The sequence below is a fragment of the Gopherus flavomarginatus genome, chromosome 7 (assembly GCF_025201925.1).
Source record: "Gopherus flavomarginatus isolate rGopFla2 chromosome 7, rGopFla2.mat.asm, whole genome shotgun sequence".
NCBI classification, from domain to species: domain Eukaryota; kingdom Metazoa; phylum Chordata; order Testudines; family Testudinidae; genus Gopherus; species Gopherus flavomarginatus.
In genome coordinates, this window is record NC_066623.1 from 87626029 (window position 1) to 87646787 (window position 20759).

Below are 20759 nucleotides of genomic sequence, written 5' to 3' on the forward strand. Positions count from 1 at the left end.
CTGAGCGGGAGTTGTGTGTGCACACATATGTAAATACATTTATTGTTATTTGGATTACAATGCCCAGGAGCACTAGTCATGGACCTGGACATTTACACAATTAGCTTTTCTGTAGTGCCTATCCCAGTGGTGTCCATATGTAATTAGCATCTTAATGTTCAGCTTAAAATATTGGACAGACACTGTAAGTTACTAGGCCTTAAAATTTATATTTTGTACAAGTGTTTATACCAAGCTCCTTTATTTTTGTTTCTATGTTTAAAGAAATGTATGTGCATGAACTTTAGTTGAAAATGTATGGGGTTTTGGGTTTTTTAGGTACAAAAATTACAAAATATTATTGCAAGTCGTGCTACTCAGTACAATCATGATATGAAGAGGAAAGAAAGAGAATACAACAAACTAAAAGAGCGCTTACATCAACTAGTCATGAACAAAAAGGATAAAAAAATAGGTAAGTAAAGTCTTCCACATTCTAGTGATACAGCAAAGCTGCATGTTCAAGATATTTACTTCAGCTTCTAGCATTAACAATGTGCCAAGCACCTTACTTAGAATGCACTTTGGTATCCAGAATAGTAGGTCACAAAGAAGGGTTTGCATTAAAAATGTAGCATTTAATTAAATTAACTATTCGTAGACTTAAAGAGAACTGATCTTCTATTTTTGCTAGTGTAAGAGTGCCCTGTTACAGTTTTTGAGTATCTCCCCTTGTTTTGATAGGCATAAACCAAAGAAGGCCATTTGGCTGCCTGATGAGAATCATGATCAGTTCCTAAATTAAAACATTTTCACCCTTATAATTTTTATCTTTGCTAATACCACTTCAGCTCTGATGGTGGTAGGAACAACTCTGAGTGCTAATGTAGACTGGGCTGTAAAGAGCACTTTAAGTACTATATTTGTGTCCACCAACTATGAGCAGGTTTAATCAAAACTGCTTAAAATTTCAGCAACCACCTGGAGGCCTAGAACTGCACTAATGTTAGCAAAGGGGGGAGATTCTAGACAGGAAATAAATCTAGTGTAGGCACAGCCTATGGAAGGGAAGTGGGAAGCAGCTCTGTGTCGCCTGATTGCAACTTTTATTAAAAAAATCTTAGGGTGCTCTGCCACTTCTTAATAAGACATAAAACAAATAACAATCATTATAAGCAGCAAAGAGTCCTGTGGCACCTTATAGACTAACAGACGTTTTGGAGCATGAGCTTTCGTGGGTGAATACCCACTTCGTCAGATGCATCACCCATGTCAGATGCATACACCCAGATGTATTCACCCACAAAAGCTCATACTCCAAAACGTCTGTTAGTCTATAAGGTGCCACAGGACTCTTTGCTGCTGTTACAGATCCAGACTAACACGGCTACCCCTCTGATACTTAACAATCATTATGCTGCTCTGTCACGTAGTGAGTGCTTCTTCCAAGACAGATGTCTTCAGCATGTGACTACAAAAGCTCCGTGCACAGCATAATTTATGCAGTGCTTTGGGCATGAGGTATTAGTACTGCTCTTTTAATGTTGCAGAACTACTCATAATGAGCATGTGGGAATGAGGGGAGTGAAGTGTCCAACACTGCCTGGTTTATCTTGTCTAAAAGAGACACCATCATGTTAGAAACTCTGCAGTCTTTTTCATTTATTAATTTTAGATGTTACATATAACTTTACCATTAAAATTTCTTCTCTTCTTTCCATGATACCCTTTCTTGTTTTGTTTTCAGGAAATTTTGGTCTCGTGTGAGTCCAAAGATTGATTTTTATATTCAGTCCTGTAAGGCTTCTTAATGTAAAGGCAAATGTAGGGTTATCTGAATATTTAGATATACTTTGAGGATTTTTACTTCACTCTGAAATGTCTTTAATTTCCCTTCTCATTTGTAGCTATGGATGTTCTAAATTACGTAGGTAGAGTTGATGGGAAGAGAGGTGCTTGGAGAACTGGTAAAACAGAAGCCAGGTAAGTTGATACCTATATAAATATATATTTTAATCAAAAGTGTATTTTGTAATTATTTATTTATCGTAAGGCTTCTGCTTTCAGGAATGAAGAAGAAATGTACAAAGTTCTGTTAGGTGGCTATGAACAACGCCAAAAACAGCTTCTAGTGGAAAATGCTGAGCTCAAGAAAGTTCTTCAGCAAATGAAGAAAGAGATGATTTCACTTCTCCCACCACAGAAACAGAAACCTAAGGAAAGAGCTGAAGATGGCATTGGGCCTGTAAGTGTCTGTTTTTTGTTTTTGTTTTACTTTTTTTTTTTTTAAACCCTACTATATATTGAACTAATACTATGCATGGTCATTGGGTCATACAAAAATATTACTCTTGCTTCTTAAAACTTGCCACCTGCACTAGTTACTGTGTCTCATGAGGAGCTCACTGTTCAAATGGACCTAAGTAGGCTGTCCAAATCCTGCATTTTGCTCATATCAATATTTGGGTATGGAAAATGGACTTAGGTGCTGATTTTAATGCCTTTAATGTGATTGGACAACCTCTTAAGGTGCTTATGTTGGAAAACTATACTTCCAGTATGTACTGTATCTAGAAAAACATAGTGGTTATAAATAGAGAAGGCTTCAAGTCTGACAGGCTAGATGAATCAGTGTTTCTGCTAAAAATCTGCAGCTGCTGTCAGGAAAACATTTATCGCTAAATAGAATGGTTTTCAGTTCTGCTAGTAATTCCCTTCCATTGTTCACACTGGGGCCATCACACAGTGCTTTACTGTTTGTAGATGTTGTGGCAAGAGTGGGTATGAAAACATATATAATCATAAAGGAATCTTTTAAATGTGCTTTAGAATCAAAACCATTGTGGATGAGATGTCTAACAGAGCTACTTGATTAAGTGGTGTTTTGGGGAATTCATTCGTTTTAGGCATTTTACTGTAATTGAGTTATTGCATTGGGCTCGGCATTCTTGCCACAGGGTATGAGTAATTCCCCTTAACTTCACTGAGAATTACTCGTATATCCTGCAGCAGGCAAAACAGGACCATGGTGTGTTTAGTGCTCTAATTAGTATGTTAAGTGTCTGACTCCTCCTTTAGGAAAGAATCTTACTGTAGGTTGAAATTCCTCTTTATACAGGCGAGTTGTATCATATGCACATTTAACTTACATGATTTCAACTATACACGCTTGGCAAAAAAAAGAAAAACAACACAATACCTGTAAATAGTGCGGGTGATTCCACGCAGTAAGCTTATGCCCCGGAGTGAGCATGAGATGGGAGACGTGAATCTGCTGTTCCCTCAGTCGGTCTCAGTTCCCGCATGCCTCTCATAGTGTGAGCATCTCGCCACTCTGAGTGTGATCGTAGTATTTAAAGATACAGATTTTTCGTACAACATGGCCCCTAAACGCAAGCCAACTACTTCATCTGGTGCTCAACCGAAGAAACAGCGATCTGTTCCAACATTGGAGGAAAAACTGGCTGTGTTGGACTTATTGAGAGACGATATGTCAGTCTCCAACATGGTGCGTAAATATGGCCACAACGAATCTAGCATCCGTGCCATCAAGATTCGAGAGAAAGAAATTTGTCAAGCCGTGGCATCAAGTACTCCAATAACTGCTAACGTGACGAACCAGGTGCGTGATAAGACTCTAGTGAAGACTGAAAAGGCATTAAACTTATGGCTGAAAGACATGAATCGTAAACGTGTGCCTATCGATGGCAACACATTGCGAGAAAAGGCTCTTAGCCTCTATGTGCTGTTCAAACCTCCCGCCAAAGAGGGACAGCCTTCTGTTGAGAAGGAATTCAAAGGCAGCCAAGATTGGCTTAATAGTTTTAGGACCCGCTTCAACCTCAGAAACGTGCAGACTACTGGTGAAGCTGCATCTGCCAATGAAGAGGCAGCAAAAACCTACCCCGAACAATTAAAGAAAATCGTAGAAGAAAAGGGCTATCTTCTGGAACAAGCTTTTAATGCTGATGACACTGGGCTTCTCTGGAAAAAAATGCCCAACCACACTTACATTTTGAAATCAGAAAGACAAGCCTCTGGCTTCAAAGGAGCTAAAGACTGTGTGACTGTGTTGTTTTGTGGCAATACGGTTGGGCATTTAATAAAGCCGGGCTTGCTCTACAGGGCTGCAAATCCCCATGCCCTAAAAGGCAAGAACAAAAATCTCCTGCCTGTGTTCTGGCAATCAAATAAAAAGGCTTGGGTGATGGAAGCATTATTTCTGGATTGGTTCCGCACGTGTTTCATTCTGGAGGTCAAGCGGTACCTTGAAGAGAAAAAACTTGACTTTAAAGTGTTGCTGATCGTAGACAATGCTCCTGGCCACCCTGAGTCACTCCGGTTTGCACATAATGACGTTGAAGTCGTCTTTCTCCCCCCCAATATCACCTCCATCCTCCAACCTCTTGATCAAGGCATGATTCGCTGTTTCAAGGCTACGTACATGAGGCTTACGTTCTCATGGATATGTAGCACTATGGATGCTGATCCCAATCTTAATGTAATGGAGTGTTGGAAGTCCTTCAACATTGCCGATTGCATCACTTATATTAAACAGGCAGTGGATTCAATCAAGCCTGAAACAGTAAATGCATGTTGGCGAAACCTATGGAAAGATTATGTGAATGATTTTAAGGGTTTCCCAACAGTTGACAAATAAGTGAAACACATTGTTCAGGCAAGTGGGTGGAGATGGCTTTGTTGACATCCTTGAGGAAGAAATTGAAGAATGAATTGAGAGCCATAGAGAAACATTGACTAATGAAGAGTTAGAGGAACTGATAAAATCGTCTACAGAAGATGAAGATGATGACAAACAGGAAGAGCCAGCAAGTTGGAATCTTCATAAATTTGCTGAAGTATTCCAAACAGTGAAACACTTGAATGATTTAATTTCTGATTACGATCCCTCTATGGAACGAAGCCTCAAAATCACACGGTAAGTATTACGGATGATTTGAGACAGTTATCAAGAAATGTTTGAGCAGACAACAGCAACAGTTGCCGATCATCATGTTTTTCAAGGAAAAATAGCCAGCAGCAAATGAGCCTACGCAATCAACTTCTCGAGTTGAACCAGAGCCAACCGCTTCGTCTACGACTTGCTCTCCATCACTCAAGCTCTGTCACCCCTGTTTCCTGGATCGACATCAAGCCCTGACGACCCCCTGTAATTACCCCCTCTAATTAAAAATACAGTTCTTTTGTAAAATTATATTTTACATATGTACTCTTTATTATATACTGTACATTACTGTATACATTATACACTTGTACATATTACTGTATACACAAAACCATGTACAGTGTACTGTACTTTATGGGCGATTTAAGGGACTTTCAAGGGTAAGTTTGATTATACGCAATTTTCGACTTATGTGCTGACTTTAGAACCTAACTCCCACGTAAGATGCAACTCCACTGTAATGTAGTACTGCAACTCAGTATTGTGGAACTGTTCCGCTGCTAAGGCCCCATTTATGCACAGGATGCATGTTACATACTGTGGCTACAGTCCTGTAAATGGCTATGCACGGGTGGACTCCCATGCTGGCTGGGACGCAGTGAAGACAGTGGGTTTCGGCCCAAACTCTATGGGCCACCCTGCAGATCCAGCTTCAGGACTGAGGCATACATGTGCTTGTGTACCAAGACAAACTGGAGGAATAACAGGACTTCATGCTTTGCAATAAGATGTTCGTAGGTGACTGAATCAAATTTCTACAGATCTACTCATTCCAGGGTGAAATTTTGGTAAACCTCTAAAAATGGAATTATAATCATCTCCTGGTAGACTTCCAGCTAAAGCAGTGCTAGTTATTGATACTTATGTACAGTAATCCAATGATCAAAAAGTTACTTAAATTATATATGTAAAAAAGGAAAATGTAACTATTTGAACGTGGAGTACTTGTGGCACCTTAGAGACTAACACATTATTTGTGCATCCGATGAAGTGGGTTTTAGCCCACGAAAGCTTATGCCCAAATAAATTTGTTAGTCTCCAGGGTGCCACGAGTACTCCTCATTCTTTTTGCTGATACAGACTAACACGCTACCGCTCTGAAACCTATAACTATTTGAGGTTCTTTGTTTTGTTTTTAAAGCAGTTATTACTGATTCAAATCAAACTTGCCTAAATGAACTTTGTTTTAAAACAAAAAATCCTGAACATCTTTTGCTGCCCCAATGTTCACACTGGTGGCTTGGGTTCTTGTTAGTTAGCAGCATTATAGTGAGCCCTGTGAGGTTTTTGGCCTGGAATGCAGAGCTTTGGACTAGGGTACTACTGATATTAATATTTATTACTACAGTAGCAGCCAGAGGCCCAGTCAGAATTGGGCCGTCGTTGTGCTAGGCACTATACACATAGGAACCTCAAGAAAAATTGTCTTGATGGAATTAGGTAGAATGTTAAATTTCTCTCTGTTCCCTCCTTTGCTGATATTGTGGTTTCCAACCCCCCCAGAAGCACTAAATTTCATTTAGGAGTAAATGTTGCACCGTATGTAGAGGAACCATTTTTTCCACTCTTAAACACATCAGTTTTATCTGTCTGAATTAATTTAGGATCCAGTCTTTTCTATCTGCTGCTGAGTAGAGAGGATTTATATTGAGTGCATCAGGCCTAGAGATGCTAAAGAGAAGTGGAACAAGGGAATTCTGGCTCCACAGCATTGTTCACTGTACTTCACCCCCTCTTCTCACTCATCTTGCCTTTGCCCCCACTGGTGCACTATGGATAAAGAGGCAGAACCAGTTACTTGCTCTCCACAGGATAATTCTTTTCCTCTGTCTAGATGAGTAATCCCCACATATAAGATCATACAAGCCCAACCCCCATGTTCTTAAAACATGTCACATGCTGCATAGTGAGCTCCTCACTCTCGGAATTGGTGTTTCAAGGGCAGCTGCCAGGGAGAAGATTTAGCAGCTTGACTCCTCGGAACCTTAAATCTCTACTTCAGGAAGGGGTATGTGTGTTTGTGTCATCAGTATCTTGCTGGCTGATGTTCATTCTGCATATTTGGGGACAAGGGCAGCTAGGAAGTAACGTGGAAGGTCTGCCCTGCAGAACCCCTGAAATCCATGCATTTAGGGAGTCAAACTCCCTGCCAGGTCCAAACTGGGCAAATGCACTTAAATGGAAACTCAGAATTTCCTGTTCCCTCATACAGTTAATAAGGCCCATAGAAAAATATAGAGGATTGCTTCAGCAGACTCTCTTGTTTTTGCTTTTACAGGTACTATCAGACATGGAGGAAGATGCTGTAGAATTAAATAAAGAGAATATGTGGGAACTTTCTTGTGAAACTGTGCGAGAACAGCTTACCAATAGCATTAGAAAGCAGTGGAGAATGCTGAAAAATCATGTTGAAAAACTGGATAACCAAGGTGAGTGTCATCATAAGCCTGTATTCTGCATCATCATGATGTTTGTGGCAACTCCATTTCCATAGTGTTGTTTGTTATACTCTGACCCATCTGACATAACAATACCTAAGCTAGAAAGTTTTTAGAAGAACATTAAAAAAATCACAAGACGATAGGTTGCCTCAAGTGCCATGCAACAGAAATAGAAATATGAAAGATTTAATTACAGGAGGGCTGAGAAACTCTCATGTAGCGACCCTGTTATCCCTGACTGAGGTTATCATTTGTTGAAGGAAGAGATCTCGCATTGTTGGCTTCAGCAGAAAGGTGGCCTGTGTTAAATTTGACTTCTTTTGTCTGTCATCCTGGCTATTTGAGTTACCAGTGTAGTGAAAATAAAAGAACTTGAAATAATTAAGCACAAAAAGTATCTAAATCATTTTCAAAGTTTTTGGACTTCACATGGCTTTCTAGACAGAACTGGCTGGTGGCATAGTGCTAGTTTCTATTAATATCTAGCTGCTAAATAGCATTAGAAATAGCTAAAATACGTAAATATTTTTACTTTTCCATTAGCTATCAGGTGGATGTTATGCAATCATGAACAAGCAGGGAGGTCACCCACGAAACTGTGAATGGGAGGCAGATAGTCAATGAAAAAATGCCTGTATTAAAATTTGTCCACACTATGATAATGTTTGAGAATGCTTGCTCTGAAGAATATTGATTTGGTAGGTTTGAGAGTAGAGAAGAAACTGGTTGAGAGGCAGCTATATGGAGTAAAAAGATCATTTCGCATGTTTGCGGTGTTTCTGTCGTCAGTTTTTGGTTTTGTATATGTGCACCAATGTCCAGATTCTTCCCATTAAAGTCATTAGTTCTGCCACTGACTTTAGTGGGATCAAGATTTGGCTCATAATGCAGTCATCCAGATATACCAATGGCTATGTCTGCACATTGAAATTAAAGTAACATAACATGTCATAATTAAAAAATATTATGTATGTGCAAGGGAGGCGGTTGTTGTAGGAAATAAGACATCTTTCTCCAATCTTCCCCCTTCATGGGATAAATGTTTAAAAGGTTATAACCATAATATTGTATTAATGTTTCTCATTTGATCTGTGTTTCCTTCATAAAGCTCATAGAATACATTGAGCCCTTACTTTTCCAATGAAAAATAGGCTATATTACAGTAACTCCCCTCTAGGTTTTTATAATGAAATTAATAACTCCAAAAATATAGTGGATTCTGAAGAACTGGATAACTTTCAGTTAAAAGGTTTCTTCAGTTTACCTGATTCTGTATAAATGTAGAAACTGGATTTTATTTTTTTTATTTTTTTGGTGTGATGTTTGGAAATCAGATTTTCTTGAATGGAATTCATTTTGTGCCATGGAGGAAAAAGGCAAATGTTTTTCAATTAAAATGTGAATCCTGCCTTGAAAAGATCTAAAACCTTATATCTTTCAGGTTGAGTCACTTGCTTTGAGACTCTGATCTAAGCATGATATGATAAAAATGCTTAACATTTGTATTTAGGTATCCGAGGGGTAGCCATGTTAGTCTGAATCCACAAAAACAATGAGGAGTCTGGTGGCACCGTAAAGATTTAACAGATTTATTTGGGCATAAGCTTCTTCAGATGCATGGAGTGAAAATTACAGATACAGGCATAAATATACTGGCACATGAAGAGAAGGGAGTTACCTTACAAGTGGAGAACCAGCGCTGACAAGGCCAATTAAGTCAAGGTGGATGTGGTCCGCACCCACATTGAGGAGGTGACAATACCAAGAGAGGGAAAATTGCTTTTATTGTGAGACGGCCACTCCCAGTCCCTATTGAAACCCAAATTAATGGTGTTAAGTTTTCAAATGAATTGTAGCTCTGCAGTTTCTCTTTGAAGTCTGTTTTTGAAGTTTTTTTGTTGAAGGATGGCTACTTTTAAACAGGGTGGATTTACTGGTCAGGAAGACTCTGTTTAATCATGGATTCCTACATAAAAGTGCATTCTTGTTGGTTGTTACAACCTTAATACATATTCGTCACAGGTAGAGGAACTTTATTAAAATATTCCCAAACTGGGTCTCTTTTATGGCCTGCTGCCATTACAGGTTTTCCCTTCCAGTGAGAGAATGGTATGGTAGATCTCAAATCAATGAAGGCTACACTCAGAAAGACCTCAAGACTTCTGGAATATGCTGTTCAAACAGTTTCACTTTTGTTTCTACTGCCTTTCCCTCCCTGCTTAAATTTATCTCCAGACTTTTCTCCTTGTCCAGATCTATTCCGTCTCCAACAATCTTCTGTTCATTGAACTTTCTGAAACTTTGCACTTGTAGAGAGGTAGGGGATTGACCCTGTGTACACAAATTTGCAGAGGGACAATAGGGTTGAGGTGTGTTATTTCTCACCTTTTATATTGTATTTATTTTATTTAAAAATATTTGTTCTGTTAACAAGCATGTTATCTCTGGAGACACAAATCCATAGTTTGAGAACTAAGCATCTCTGATGGTATCTTCTAGACTGAGCACTGAGTCCCATTGGGTAGATAGAAAGATTAACCTAAATAATCTATACAGAAGCCCCTGGAAACCATAAGATTGGGTCCCTAATCCATGAACAATTGTAACTCATTTACAAAACTTTTCTTAAACATTGCATGAATATATTGTCTTGTACTATAGAATTAGAATTTATAATCCCTATTCCATGATGAGATATTTTTGATCTATAGTTTTAATTAAGATACACTATGTTTAGATGGGTTTTTTCCTCAAAAAGAATTTTATCAAAAACATCTGATTTAAATTTAAAAATTCTGATTTTTTTTTTTACTTTAAAAAAAAAATCATAGATTTTTATCCACCCTGCTTTTAAATCTGATATTGACTGTCCAGGGAGATTGAAGTGTTCTCCTAATGGTTTTTGTATATTACCATTCCTGATGTCTGATTTGTGTCCATTTATTCTTTTACATAGGGACTGTCCAGTTTGGCCAATGTACATGGCAGAGGGCATTACTGGCACATGATGGTATATATCACATTAGTAGATGTGCAGGTGAATGAGCCCCTAATGGTGTGGCTGCTGTGGTTGGGTCCTCTGATGGTGTTGCTAGAGTAGATAGGGGACAGAGTAGGCAACGGGGTTTGTTACAGGAATTGGTTCCTGGGTTAGTGTTTCTGTGGTGTGATGTATAGTTTCTGGTGAGTATTTGATTCAAGTTGTGGGGCTGTCTGTAAGTGAGGACTGGCCTGCCTCCCAAGGTCTGTGAGATTGAGGGATCATTTTCCAAGATAGGCTGTAGATCTTTGATCATGTGCTGGAGAGGTTTTAGCTGGGGGCTGTATGTGATGGCCAGTGGTGTTCTGTTGTTTTTCCTTGTTAGGCCTGTCCTTTCTGGATACTCTTCTGGCTCTATCAATCTGTTTTTTCACTTCAGCAGGTGAGTATTGTAGTTTTAAGAATGCTTGATAAAGATCTTGTAGGTGTTTGCCTCTGTCTGTCTGAGGGATTGGAGCAAATGCGATTGTATCTTAGGGCTTGGCTGTAGACAATGGATTGTGTGATATGTCCTGGATAGAAGCTGGAGGCATGTAGGTAAGTATAGCGGTCAGTAGGTTTCCAGTATAGGGTGATGTTTATGTGACCATCACTTATTTGCACTGTAGTGTCCAGGCAGTGGATCTCTTGTGTGGGCTTGTCCAGGCTGAGGTTGATAGTGGGGTGGAAATTGCTGAAATCCAGGTGGCATTCTTCAAGGGCCTCCTTCCCTTGGGTCTATATGATGATGATGTCATCAATGTAGCGCAAGTAGAGGAGGGGCACTAGGGGATGAAAGCTGAGGAAGTATTGTTCTAAGTCAGCCATAAAAATGGCATACTGTGGGGCCATGCAGGTACCCATAGCAGTGCCGCTGACTTGAATGTATAAGTTGTCCCCAAATCTGAAAAGGTTGTGGGTGAGGACAGTCACAAAGCTCAGCCACCAGATGTGCCATAGCCTCATCAGAGATACTGTTCCTAACAGCTTTTAGTCCATCCTCATGTGGAATATCGTTGTAAAGAGCTGCTACATCCATGGTGGCCAGGACGGTGTTTTCAGGAAGATCACCAATGCATTGTGGTTTCCTCAGGAAGTCAGTGGTGTCTCGAAGATAGCTAGGAGTGCTGGTAGCATAGGTTCTGAGGAGAGAGTCCAAATAGCCAGATAATTCTGCTGAAAGAGTGCCAATGCCTGAGATGATGGGGCGTCCAGGATTTCCAGGTTTATGGGTCTTGGGTAGCAGATAGAATACCACTGGTCAGGGCTCTAGAGGTGTGTGTGTGTGTAGATTTGTTCCTGTGCTGTAGCAGAGAGTTTCTTGAGCAGATGATGTAGTTTCTTTTGGTACTCCTCAGTGGGATTGGAGGATAGTGGCCTGTAGAATGTGGTGTTGGAGAGTTGCCTTGCAGTCTCCTGTTCATGATGACAACAGCACCTCCTTTGTCAGCCTCTTTGATTATAATGTCAGAGTTGTTTCTGAGGCTGTGGATGGCGTTGTGTTCTGTATGGCTGAGGTTATGGAGCAAGTGATGCTGTTTGTTCACAATTTCAACCTGTACACATCTGTGGAAGCACTCTATCTAGAAGTCCAATCTGTCATCAGGAGGAGTCCATGCAGACCTTTTGACCTTTTCACTCACCTACCTCTAATAACATTTTTTGGGAATGGGGAACAGGAATTACTTTTCCCCTCCTGCATAGAAAGAAATTGTACCCTCATATGCAAAGGACCTGACCTTTCTTGGCCAAATATTGCTATTACAATACTAAATTCAAGAGCTAATAAAGCTTTGCACAAGTCCAGATTTTGATCTCGTATTGAGATCTGTGTAGGCCACTAATGTGTCATACTAATCATTTTATTGTGGTTAAAATATCTGAATTCTGATTAATGAAGCACATGTGTTGTGAGCTACAATATACTCTCTGAAGTTGAAATGGCAAGTGCCATAGAATGTTCTGGTGGTTACGTGCTGTTTCCATGGAAATGTAGACTGCAAACTTCAGAAGCTATCTTGGAGAGACTTTATTAGTAGGCAGTGGGGAGCCTGCTTGTGGTCTAGGCAAAGGCTGCCACCAGAGTCTAAGACTTCTCTTAATACCTAGCCTAAAAGGACTCTCTCTGTCCCAGAGAGAGAATGGCAGATCATGGAGCATGTCTGTCTATATCAAGGGTAGGCAGCCTTTCAGAAATGATGTGCCAAGTCTTCATTTGTTCACTCTAATTTAAGATTTTGTGTGCCAGTAATGCATTTTAACATTTTTAGAAGGTCTCTTTCTATAAGTCTATAATGTATAATTGAACTGTTGTTGTATGTAAAGTAAATAAGGTTTTTAAAATGTTTAAGAAACTTCATTTAAAATTAAATTAAAATGAAGAACCCCCAGATGGGTGGCCAGGACCCGGGCAGTGTGAGTGCCACTGAAAATTAGCTCACGTGCCATAGGGTATGGCTACATTTGAAAATTAGCTCACGTGCCATAGGGTATGGCTACATTTGGAAAATTAGCTCACGTGCCATAGGGTATGGCTACATTTGGCCGCGGCAGCACTTTGAAGTGTGAGTGTAGTCAGAGCGGCAGCGCTGGGAGAGAGCTCTCCCAGCACTGCATGTAAACCACATCCCTTACGGGTGTAGCGTGCAGCGCTGGGAGCCGCGCTCCCAGCACTGCTGCCCTGATTACACTGACGCTTTACAGCACTGTATCTTGCAGCGCTCAGGGGGGTGTTTTTTCACACCCCAGTTGCAGTGCTGTAAAGTGTGAGTGTAGCCAAGCCCATAGGTTGCTTACCCCTGGTCTATATGCTACCGAATGGTGACCTCTTCATACCAGGAGTGGGTAGGATAATCCAAAAGTTAAGATATGTAATAAGGAAATAGTTCCCTGAATTTATTTTGTTGTTCTTGTTGTCTTGTCTGAGTGTTGATTTCTTAATATTTGTTTTTATTTTGTTCAAAACCTGTTAAACTTGCTTTTCTTTACAGTATCTTCAAATAGCTCGGTAACAAGGTTTATACTAAAAGTATTATCTAAACCATGGAGAGTTTGTTTTATTTTAAACGGGTTCTTCCCTCACTCTTCCTATCTGACTTTGTCTAAACTATTTGTCTTCGAAGCACACTACTTGTTTTACAAGTAGGGGTCCAGAGAGACAATTGCTAAGCCCAGAAATTGTGAAATAGTTAAGGATCTTTCAGTGGTATTGTCGTTCTCTGTAATAAAATGATCCACTGAATTGTAATTTATATCTGGCTGATTGTGTAGAGATCCAGTACTGTATATTTCTGCTAAACTTATTCAGTATTTTCTGTGATTATTCAAACATATCCAGGGTCTTTCAATTCCAAGATTGGACAGATACATATTAAAATGCTTTTTAATTTATTTTGTAAACCATTTTTATCTTAAATTAGTGTCTTTATTGAAAGACATTACCAGTGGCTGCCTCTTTTACTTTATTTATAAAAAAACAACTTTTTTCTTTTTTCCTGTTTTTAGTGTCACGTGCGCATTCAGGGGCTTTGAATGGCAGCGATGTAATTTCAAGAGAGGACCATGAACTGGAAACTGAAAAGCTAGAATTAGAAATTCAGCAGTGCAAAGAAATGATCAAAACTCAGCAACAACTATTACAGGTTGGAATCTTTTGATGTTTGTTTTCTTTTTTTTTAACTGTACTTTCTTCTCTTCCTCCCTTCTTCGGGTAGGAATTGAAGCATCACTCTAGTTATGTCTCCTTTTATTTGGGTGTTCCTGGTTTTAATAACGGTGGAGACTGGAGCAGAAGGAGAGGGGATGTGACTCTTACCTTGGCAAACAGTATTTTGTTGTGAAGTTAGAACATATAGAAGGAGAATCTGCAGAAGGCAACAAAGTTTAGCAGCCTATTCAGAAAGCTTATCTCATCTACTTTCCAAAGCTTTCTGAATAGGGTGCTAAACTTCTTTGTTTGCCTTCTGCTGTTTTTTCTTCCACACTTGGTAATTTCCTGTGCCATTGGCCCATTTATAACCAAGCCTGTTTGTCTTTCATGTAATAAACTTTTGCTCACATCTAAATCTAAACTTGTAGAAACATATTTTAAGTCTGAATGGTGATTTCTAAATAACTTTTCTGACTTGTGTTCCTTATATCTACAGCAGCAGCTTATGTCTCCATGTGATGATGATGATACCTCTGTGTTACTACAGGACTGTTATTTGTTGGAAGAAAGAGAGCGCCTCCAGGAAGAATGGAAACTATTTAGAGAACAAAAAAAGAACTTTGAGAGAGAGCGAAGAAGTTTTACAGAAGCTGCTATTAGATTAGGACTTGAGGTATTCAAAAGGGAGGGTATCTTTATAGGCCTTTGATCTTTAATACTGAAGATTAGCCAGTCTTGTAACCTCAGTAAGCGGAAAAACTTAGCCAATGTTGAAAATATGCATTTGTGTGTATTGTTATCCCTTTGCTATTGTCTTTCTATTGGAAGATCTCTCTCTCCTCTCTCCTCCGCCATATATTGTAAACCATATGATGCAGGACTAATGACAATATGATGGATCACTCTGTTCGCCCATAACAGAATACTACATTTTGTATACAGACATTGGCAAATACAGTAGTTTGACCTAGGATAACTAATTTTCATTTTCTTTTTATAAGCTTAGGCCAAGATTTTCAAATATCTGCACATGTGCTTTTGAAAATAAGGTCACTTATTAAGGTATCTAAATAGAGACTTAGGAACCTAACTTTAGGCACTCTACTCTTTCTTTACGTACTTACATACATACATACTGGCCTTAGACTTTATCTATAGGTACATACATAGCACTGATTCACATTGTATCAATATTTTTCAGTTCCAGTAAGACTTTATAAAATTCTCCACATTTTCACTTTACTTTAAAAAATATTTTTAATAAGAGTGTGAGTGTATATAGCTTTTGCTCTTAAACTGTATTACAGGCTTATTGCTAAGTTTAACCAAAATGTGTCTAAACCTATAGTCCAGATTGCAGCATCACTGCATGCGTAAGTTTGCTACTGCTTCTCCTCTTATGCTTTAATACTGTTTCTGTACTGTGATTTATGAAAAATTTGCAGCAGCCCCTGAGCCTAGAGTTGGGGTTTGTTGTGTCTCCTTTGGACATAGGAAGAAGAATTTTGAACAATGGGGAAATTTGCTCCCTTGCTCTTACATCCTGTCCTCTCTCTTCCTTGGTACCTCCTGTTTGTCTGGTCTCTTAAGAGGTACAGGAACTGTCTCCTCCCCATCTTGCTGCCATCTGGATTTTTGAGGACTGCCTGATATTGACATCACTTCTCTCCTCCCTTGCTTACAGAGTAACATGAAAGGGAAACCCTCATTCTTTTCTCTCAGATTTGGGTGGGAGTAGTCAGGATTACTTTCCAGCTCTTTTTTCTCTTCCCAGAAGTCACTTGGAGTTGCGAGATGATCAGTACCATAGTATTGTAGTGGAGGGTAAATAGCATTTACCTACTTCTCATTGGGGGAATGTGGAGTTGAGTTTAGGTTAGTTTACCAATTTATTTATTTTACCTTTATACCACTGGGCTGTAGTAGTTTCTGGCAGCTGCATAGAAGGTGGGTTTAGCATCTGACTGGTAGTTTCCCGGCCAAAAGCCCTAAGGCAGCGACTCTAAAACTTTTGTACTGGTGACCCCTTTCACATAGCGAGCCTCTGTGTGTGACCCCCCCCCTTATTAATTAAAAACACTTTTTAATATATTTAACACCATTATAAATGCTGGAGGGAAAGCGAGGTTTAGGGTGGAGGCTGACAGCTCGCGACCCCCCCACATAATAACTTCACAACCCTCAGTTTGAGAACCCCTGCCCTAAGGTAAAGTGAGAGGCACTTGCAAGGACCTTCTTAGCACATCCTTGTGAGCCAAACCATGGGGTTCAGTTTGCAGACACCCTTGCCATTTGATCCTTTCAGGGATCTCACAGTTGTAGGTCTCTGTTAAACTGCCCACTTTTTCAATGTAAGAATGAACTTCACTTTGATTGTACATGCAAAGCAAATCAATCATTATAAACCTACCACTTTCTGTACAGAAAGTAAATTGACATTTCTTTTTTCAGAGAAAGGCATTTGAAGAAGATAGAGGGGCTTGGCTGAAGCAACAGTTTTTGAGCATGACTTCTGATCACAAGAACTCTGAACATGTGAAAACTCCAAGTGCCTACTCAGGAAGCAAGTATTTAACTCACTAACTTTTATACATTTCATAAAACTATCCTTATGTTTTATTTTCTCTCTCTCAGCTGGAAGATACATACACAAGGAAATGGAGACTTCCTAAAGTATAAAGAGAATTCATGATGTGATATATGAAAAACATTAAAAATCTATATGCAAGTCAGGGCTGCTAGGCTCTCCTGGTAGTTTACCTAAGAAGGGAATCCTGATAATCCAGTCATGGCTACATGATAAACATCCCTTTGAGAGGGGACCTGTTGAATGTCCATTATATAACATAACTCTTAGCATTAAATAGCATGTTTAATTAGTGAATCAAATGGGAGGCACTGCTGCTCCCTCCAATGTGCAGCACCCCTGGTCTTCCTATAGACCTCTCTCTATGTGGAATTATTTTCGTTGGTATAAAACATTTATGTTTAGGGACAGAAATAAGATTATTTGGGTGCTGTCATTAAAAAAGAATGTTTTATAGTTGTCAGACTTGTGTGCTATAGCATTCGTGATTTGTTTTCATACTTATGGATTTGTGTGTGTCTGGATGTTAAGTGCGTTTTAAGAGAGAATGTAGCATTAAACAGCCCTGCGCGTAGCTTAGATTTGAGGGTATGTAAGAATATAAAAATTAAAGAATTCCTTTGCTACTTAAAGGATCACCATCTTGATATAGTGCTATTTGGATACCTTTACATAATGGTTTTCATTAGAATGATTTTTAAAAACTATATATTTTTACTTTAGTTTTAAGGCTTTGTTATGTTGCACTCCAAAGTACTATAACCCTACAAGAAGTGCGTGTAATACTGTGTAATTCTCCTTGCCCACCTTTTTGAAGTCTTTTCAAATCTAAAAATGAAAAGGAATTCCAGGGCCTGATCCACCTCCCATTGTAGTTAATGCAGATCTTCTCATTCACTTAAATGAGGGACTAGAATAGAAAGTGCTAAGCAATGCTATCTATTCTGTTTAATTTCTTTTGGACTTTGGACTAGTTTAAGAGCTTTCATGTTGACATAAGTGACTTTTGCATGGGTGTTGCCAGGTATCCTGGACTCACAAGTAATCCTTGAATCAGCTGAAATAAGGTTTGCTAAACAAGAAGTAAAAACCTGATCCAGAAAACACTCACATGAGTATCTTTAAGCACATGAATAGTCCCATTGACTTCAGTGTGGCTGTTTGTGTTCCTGGTTTTTTTGTTTTCAAGTTAAATATTTACAAAAACATAACACTGTGTGTGTGTGTGTGTGTGTGTGCGCGCGCGCGCGCTTATGCCGATTTCAATATAATTTTTAGTCCAATACATCGAGTAATAATTAAGGCTAAGATTATATCATGGTGGTCGCAGGGACCCTGTGAGTCCCCAGCCTCCTCCGGCAGCAGAGGGACCCCGGAGCTGCTCAGTGGGTGGGAGAGGGGCCCAGCAGGTCCCCAGGCACCACCACTGGCAGGGGTACCCCCTGCAGCTCCTCAGCTGCTGTGAGCTGCAGCCCCCCCACAGCTCCCCTGGAGCTGTTCAGTGGCCATGCGGGCGGGCCCGAAGCTCCCAGCCGCTGGCAGTAGAGGGACCCCAGAGCTGCTCAGTAGCAGCTCCCTATCTGCTGCTACTGGCAAGGAACCCCCCCATCACATCTCCTAGCCCCGTAGGGCACTGGGGGTACCCTCACTCCCCAGCTCTAGCCTTGCAGGGCAGCAGGGGGACCCCCTCCCAGCCACTGGGCAATGGGGTCCCTGTAGCTCGCAGCTGCTGTGAGAGATGAGGGGAGTGCAACAGGATGCTGGACCCTCCTCCCTCCCCATTTTGCCAGGGATGTTTTTAGTAGAAGTCAGGGACAGGTCACAGCTGCTTTGATTTTTGTTTATTGCCTGTGACGTGTCTGACTTTTTTACTAAAATTATCCATGGCAAAATCGTAGCCTTAACAATAATGGATGTGCATATTTTTTTTTTTTTTTTTTTAATTGGGAGAAGATAAGAGTCATGGAAGAATTCCCCTCTCTCTCTAGACACTTGCATAACTACGTTGTTGTTTAAAAACATACTTGTATGTCTTGCAGGTTCTGACCCAGACAATCAGTTAACGAACTTCAGGTCTCGGCAAAAGAAACCTCACTGCTTGCCTAGTGTACGTCCTTCAGAGGACCTTTGCCAGACAATTCAGCATATCCCACATACCAGGTATCTGAAATGATATCACCCGTGTTTACTTTTATAGTGTGTGTGACCTGCTCAGCTGGAGTAGTAGTGATTAGAGAAAGGGACCATAGCTTGGGGAAGTTCTGAACTAGGCATTGACAAGAGTTACAGTGGAATATATTATTTAGCATAATTAATATACAACTTTCAACCACTATCAAAACAATTATTCTACTTATATTTGTAAAGGGGAATATTAGTTACACTGTAACTTTCTCTTTCCAGCAATTCGAGTGTTGTATTGAATAAAACCACTGAAGACAGCAAGCCAAAGCAATGGAAGGGACTCAACAAAGCAGAAACTGAATAATGCATCAAGATCTCGGTCACAGAAGATTTCTAAAGTTCATGTTCTCTGTTATATAGATAAACTGCCTTAGACTTTCTAGGGTTGTCTGCTGTCTTTTGTTAAAGAAATGTGTCCATAAACTTTTCTTTCTAAGGTGAAACAGGGTGTTATGAGTTTGATCATCCTTTCAGTGAGCTAAGAGATTAAATGAGTTGCAGTGTGTGGGTGTGACTTTTTTATTTTTTAAACAATTTCTTGCCCCTTCTTTGTCTGCAACTTTTGAGAAAAAAATTTTTTTTTTAAAGAAAAAGAAAAAGCTTTGGATATTCTAGTAACAGGCACTCAGATTCTGTGAATAAAGGAATGTATGAGGGTTGTTTTTTTTTTTGGCTGTAAATGAAACACTGGAACCTTAGTGTTTCTTTTCATCACAGACAAAGGTAGCACTTTTAGGAATTGTTTAATTATTGTAAATGTACATTTATATCAAGTATAGCTAGCACTGAATTTTTTGTCTCAACTTGAATGTACAGTATATTGTAGATTTTTAACAAAGCAGGTTATATATTTATTAAGTCATGTGACTTGAAAGTACCTCTTTCATAGCTTTCCAGTGATTAAAGTGCAAGATCTTTATATGTTTGTAAATAGACAGTATAAATGATTCTGCTAAGATGCCATGAAATGAAACATGCATCTATAATCATAGTATTTTACATGCCAATTTAAGCTGGTTTTATAGTGATACTCTGTTTACAGATGTGTTAGGACTGTAATTGTTTCAGTCAAGAATCAAATTCTTTGAAACATAACTGGACAATAAATGTGCAATTATATTCTAAGAAATGTATTCGCCTATGTTATGTGCATTCACTTTTTGCAGTCCAGCATGATCTTATTGTATTAACCAGATGTAAACAGTCATGGTCCTACATCAACAAATCTGGATGGTGTGTTTTTCTTTCTAATGGACTCGAGTTAGTTTGGCCTTGATCTAAGGAAATCCATTTTGATCATAACTCCATGAAGTGGTCGTACATAAGGGAGATGTCTTAGCGAAAGGGTAGGTAGAGATAAAAATAAAAATTTGCAGTGGGGATGGGAGGGTGGAAGAAGAGAATATGACAGAATTCTGAAACTGTGTAAGAGATAAAAGGGATGGGATTCAACTTGAAAGGGATTCAACTTGACCTTCAACTTGAGGTACCAGCAGCAAAGCATTTGGTGTCTTCTGTGATTGCTTTTCATTTCATGACCTCACTTCTCCATTTGGAGCTTCTACAGCTCTTTCATATTAAGGTACTTTACCGAGGCATATGCCATTAATACTGCTACAGAATCACAACTATTATGATCACAGAAAAAATGTTTTCTGAGTTAACTGATTTATTTTGAAGGGACTACTGAGGCAGTCAAGGTCACTGTTGGGTAAAAATGTTTCCATTCCTTCCCAGTACAGTAGTTCAGAGCAGGATAGCATTGTTAAGATGTTAATGGCATTTAGCCTTCTATGCATAAATAGTTTACTAGTAGAATGTGTTGCTTCTAGCCCTGTGTTATAGGTGCCTATGCCTAAAATCAGCATCTAATGAAACAGATCTAGAGACGTTTTGTGAAGGCATTGCTGCTTTGCAGAGTTAAATTGCAGAGG

The 20759-nt window shown here is 39.4% G+C and overlaps 1 protein-coding gene across 7 annotated transcripts in view; it reads left to right on the forward strand.

Moving 5' to 3' along the window:
- SSX2IP (SSX family member 2 interacting protein) overlaps positions 1–20050 on the forward strand; it is a 49970-nt gene extending 29920 nt beyond the window's left edge. For 5 of the 7 annotated variants that reach the window (XM_050962177.1, XM_050962179.1, XM_050962176.1 and 2 more), the window contains 9 exons: positions 319–454; positions 1887–1962; positions 2047–2224; positions 7224–7374; positions 13910–14046; positions 14551–14727; positions 16506–16617; positions 18681–18801; positions 19045–20050. In XM_050962177.1, coding sequence (XP_050818134.1) covers positions 319–454; positions 1887–1962; positions 2047–2224; positions 7224–7374; positions 13910–14046; positions 14551–14727; positions 16506–16617; positions 18681–18801; positions 19045–19129 — 1173 coding nt within the window. In that variant the 3' untranslated portion in view covers positions 19130–20050. The remainder of the gene's footprint in view (positions 1–318; positions 455–1886; positions 1963–2046; positions 2225–7223; positions 7375–13909; positions 14047–14550; positions 14728–16505; positions 16618–18680; positions 18802–19044) is intronic. The other 2 variants (XM_050962181.1, XM_050962183.1) reach the window with 2 other exon arrangements.
- Positions 20051–20759: the final 709 nt, after the last annotated feature.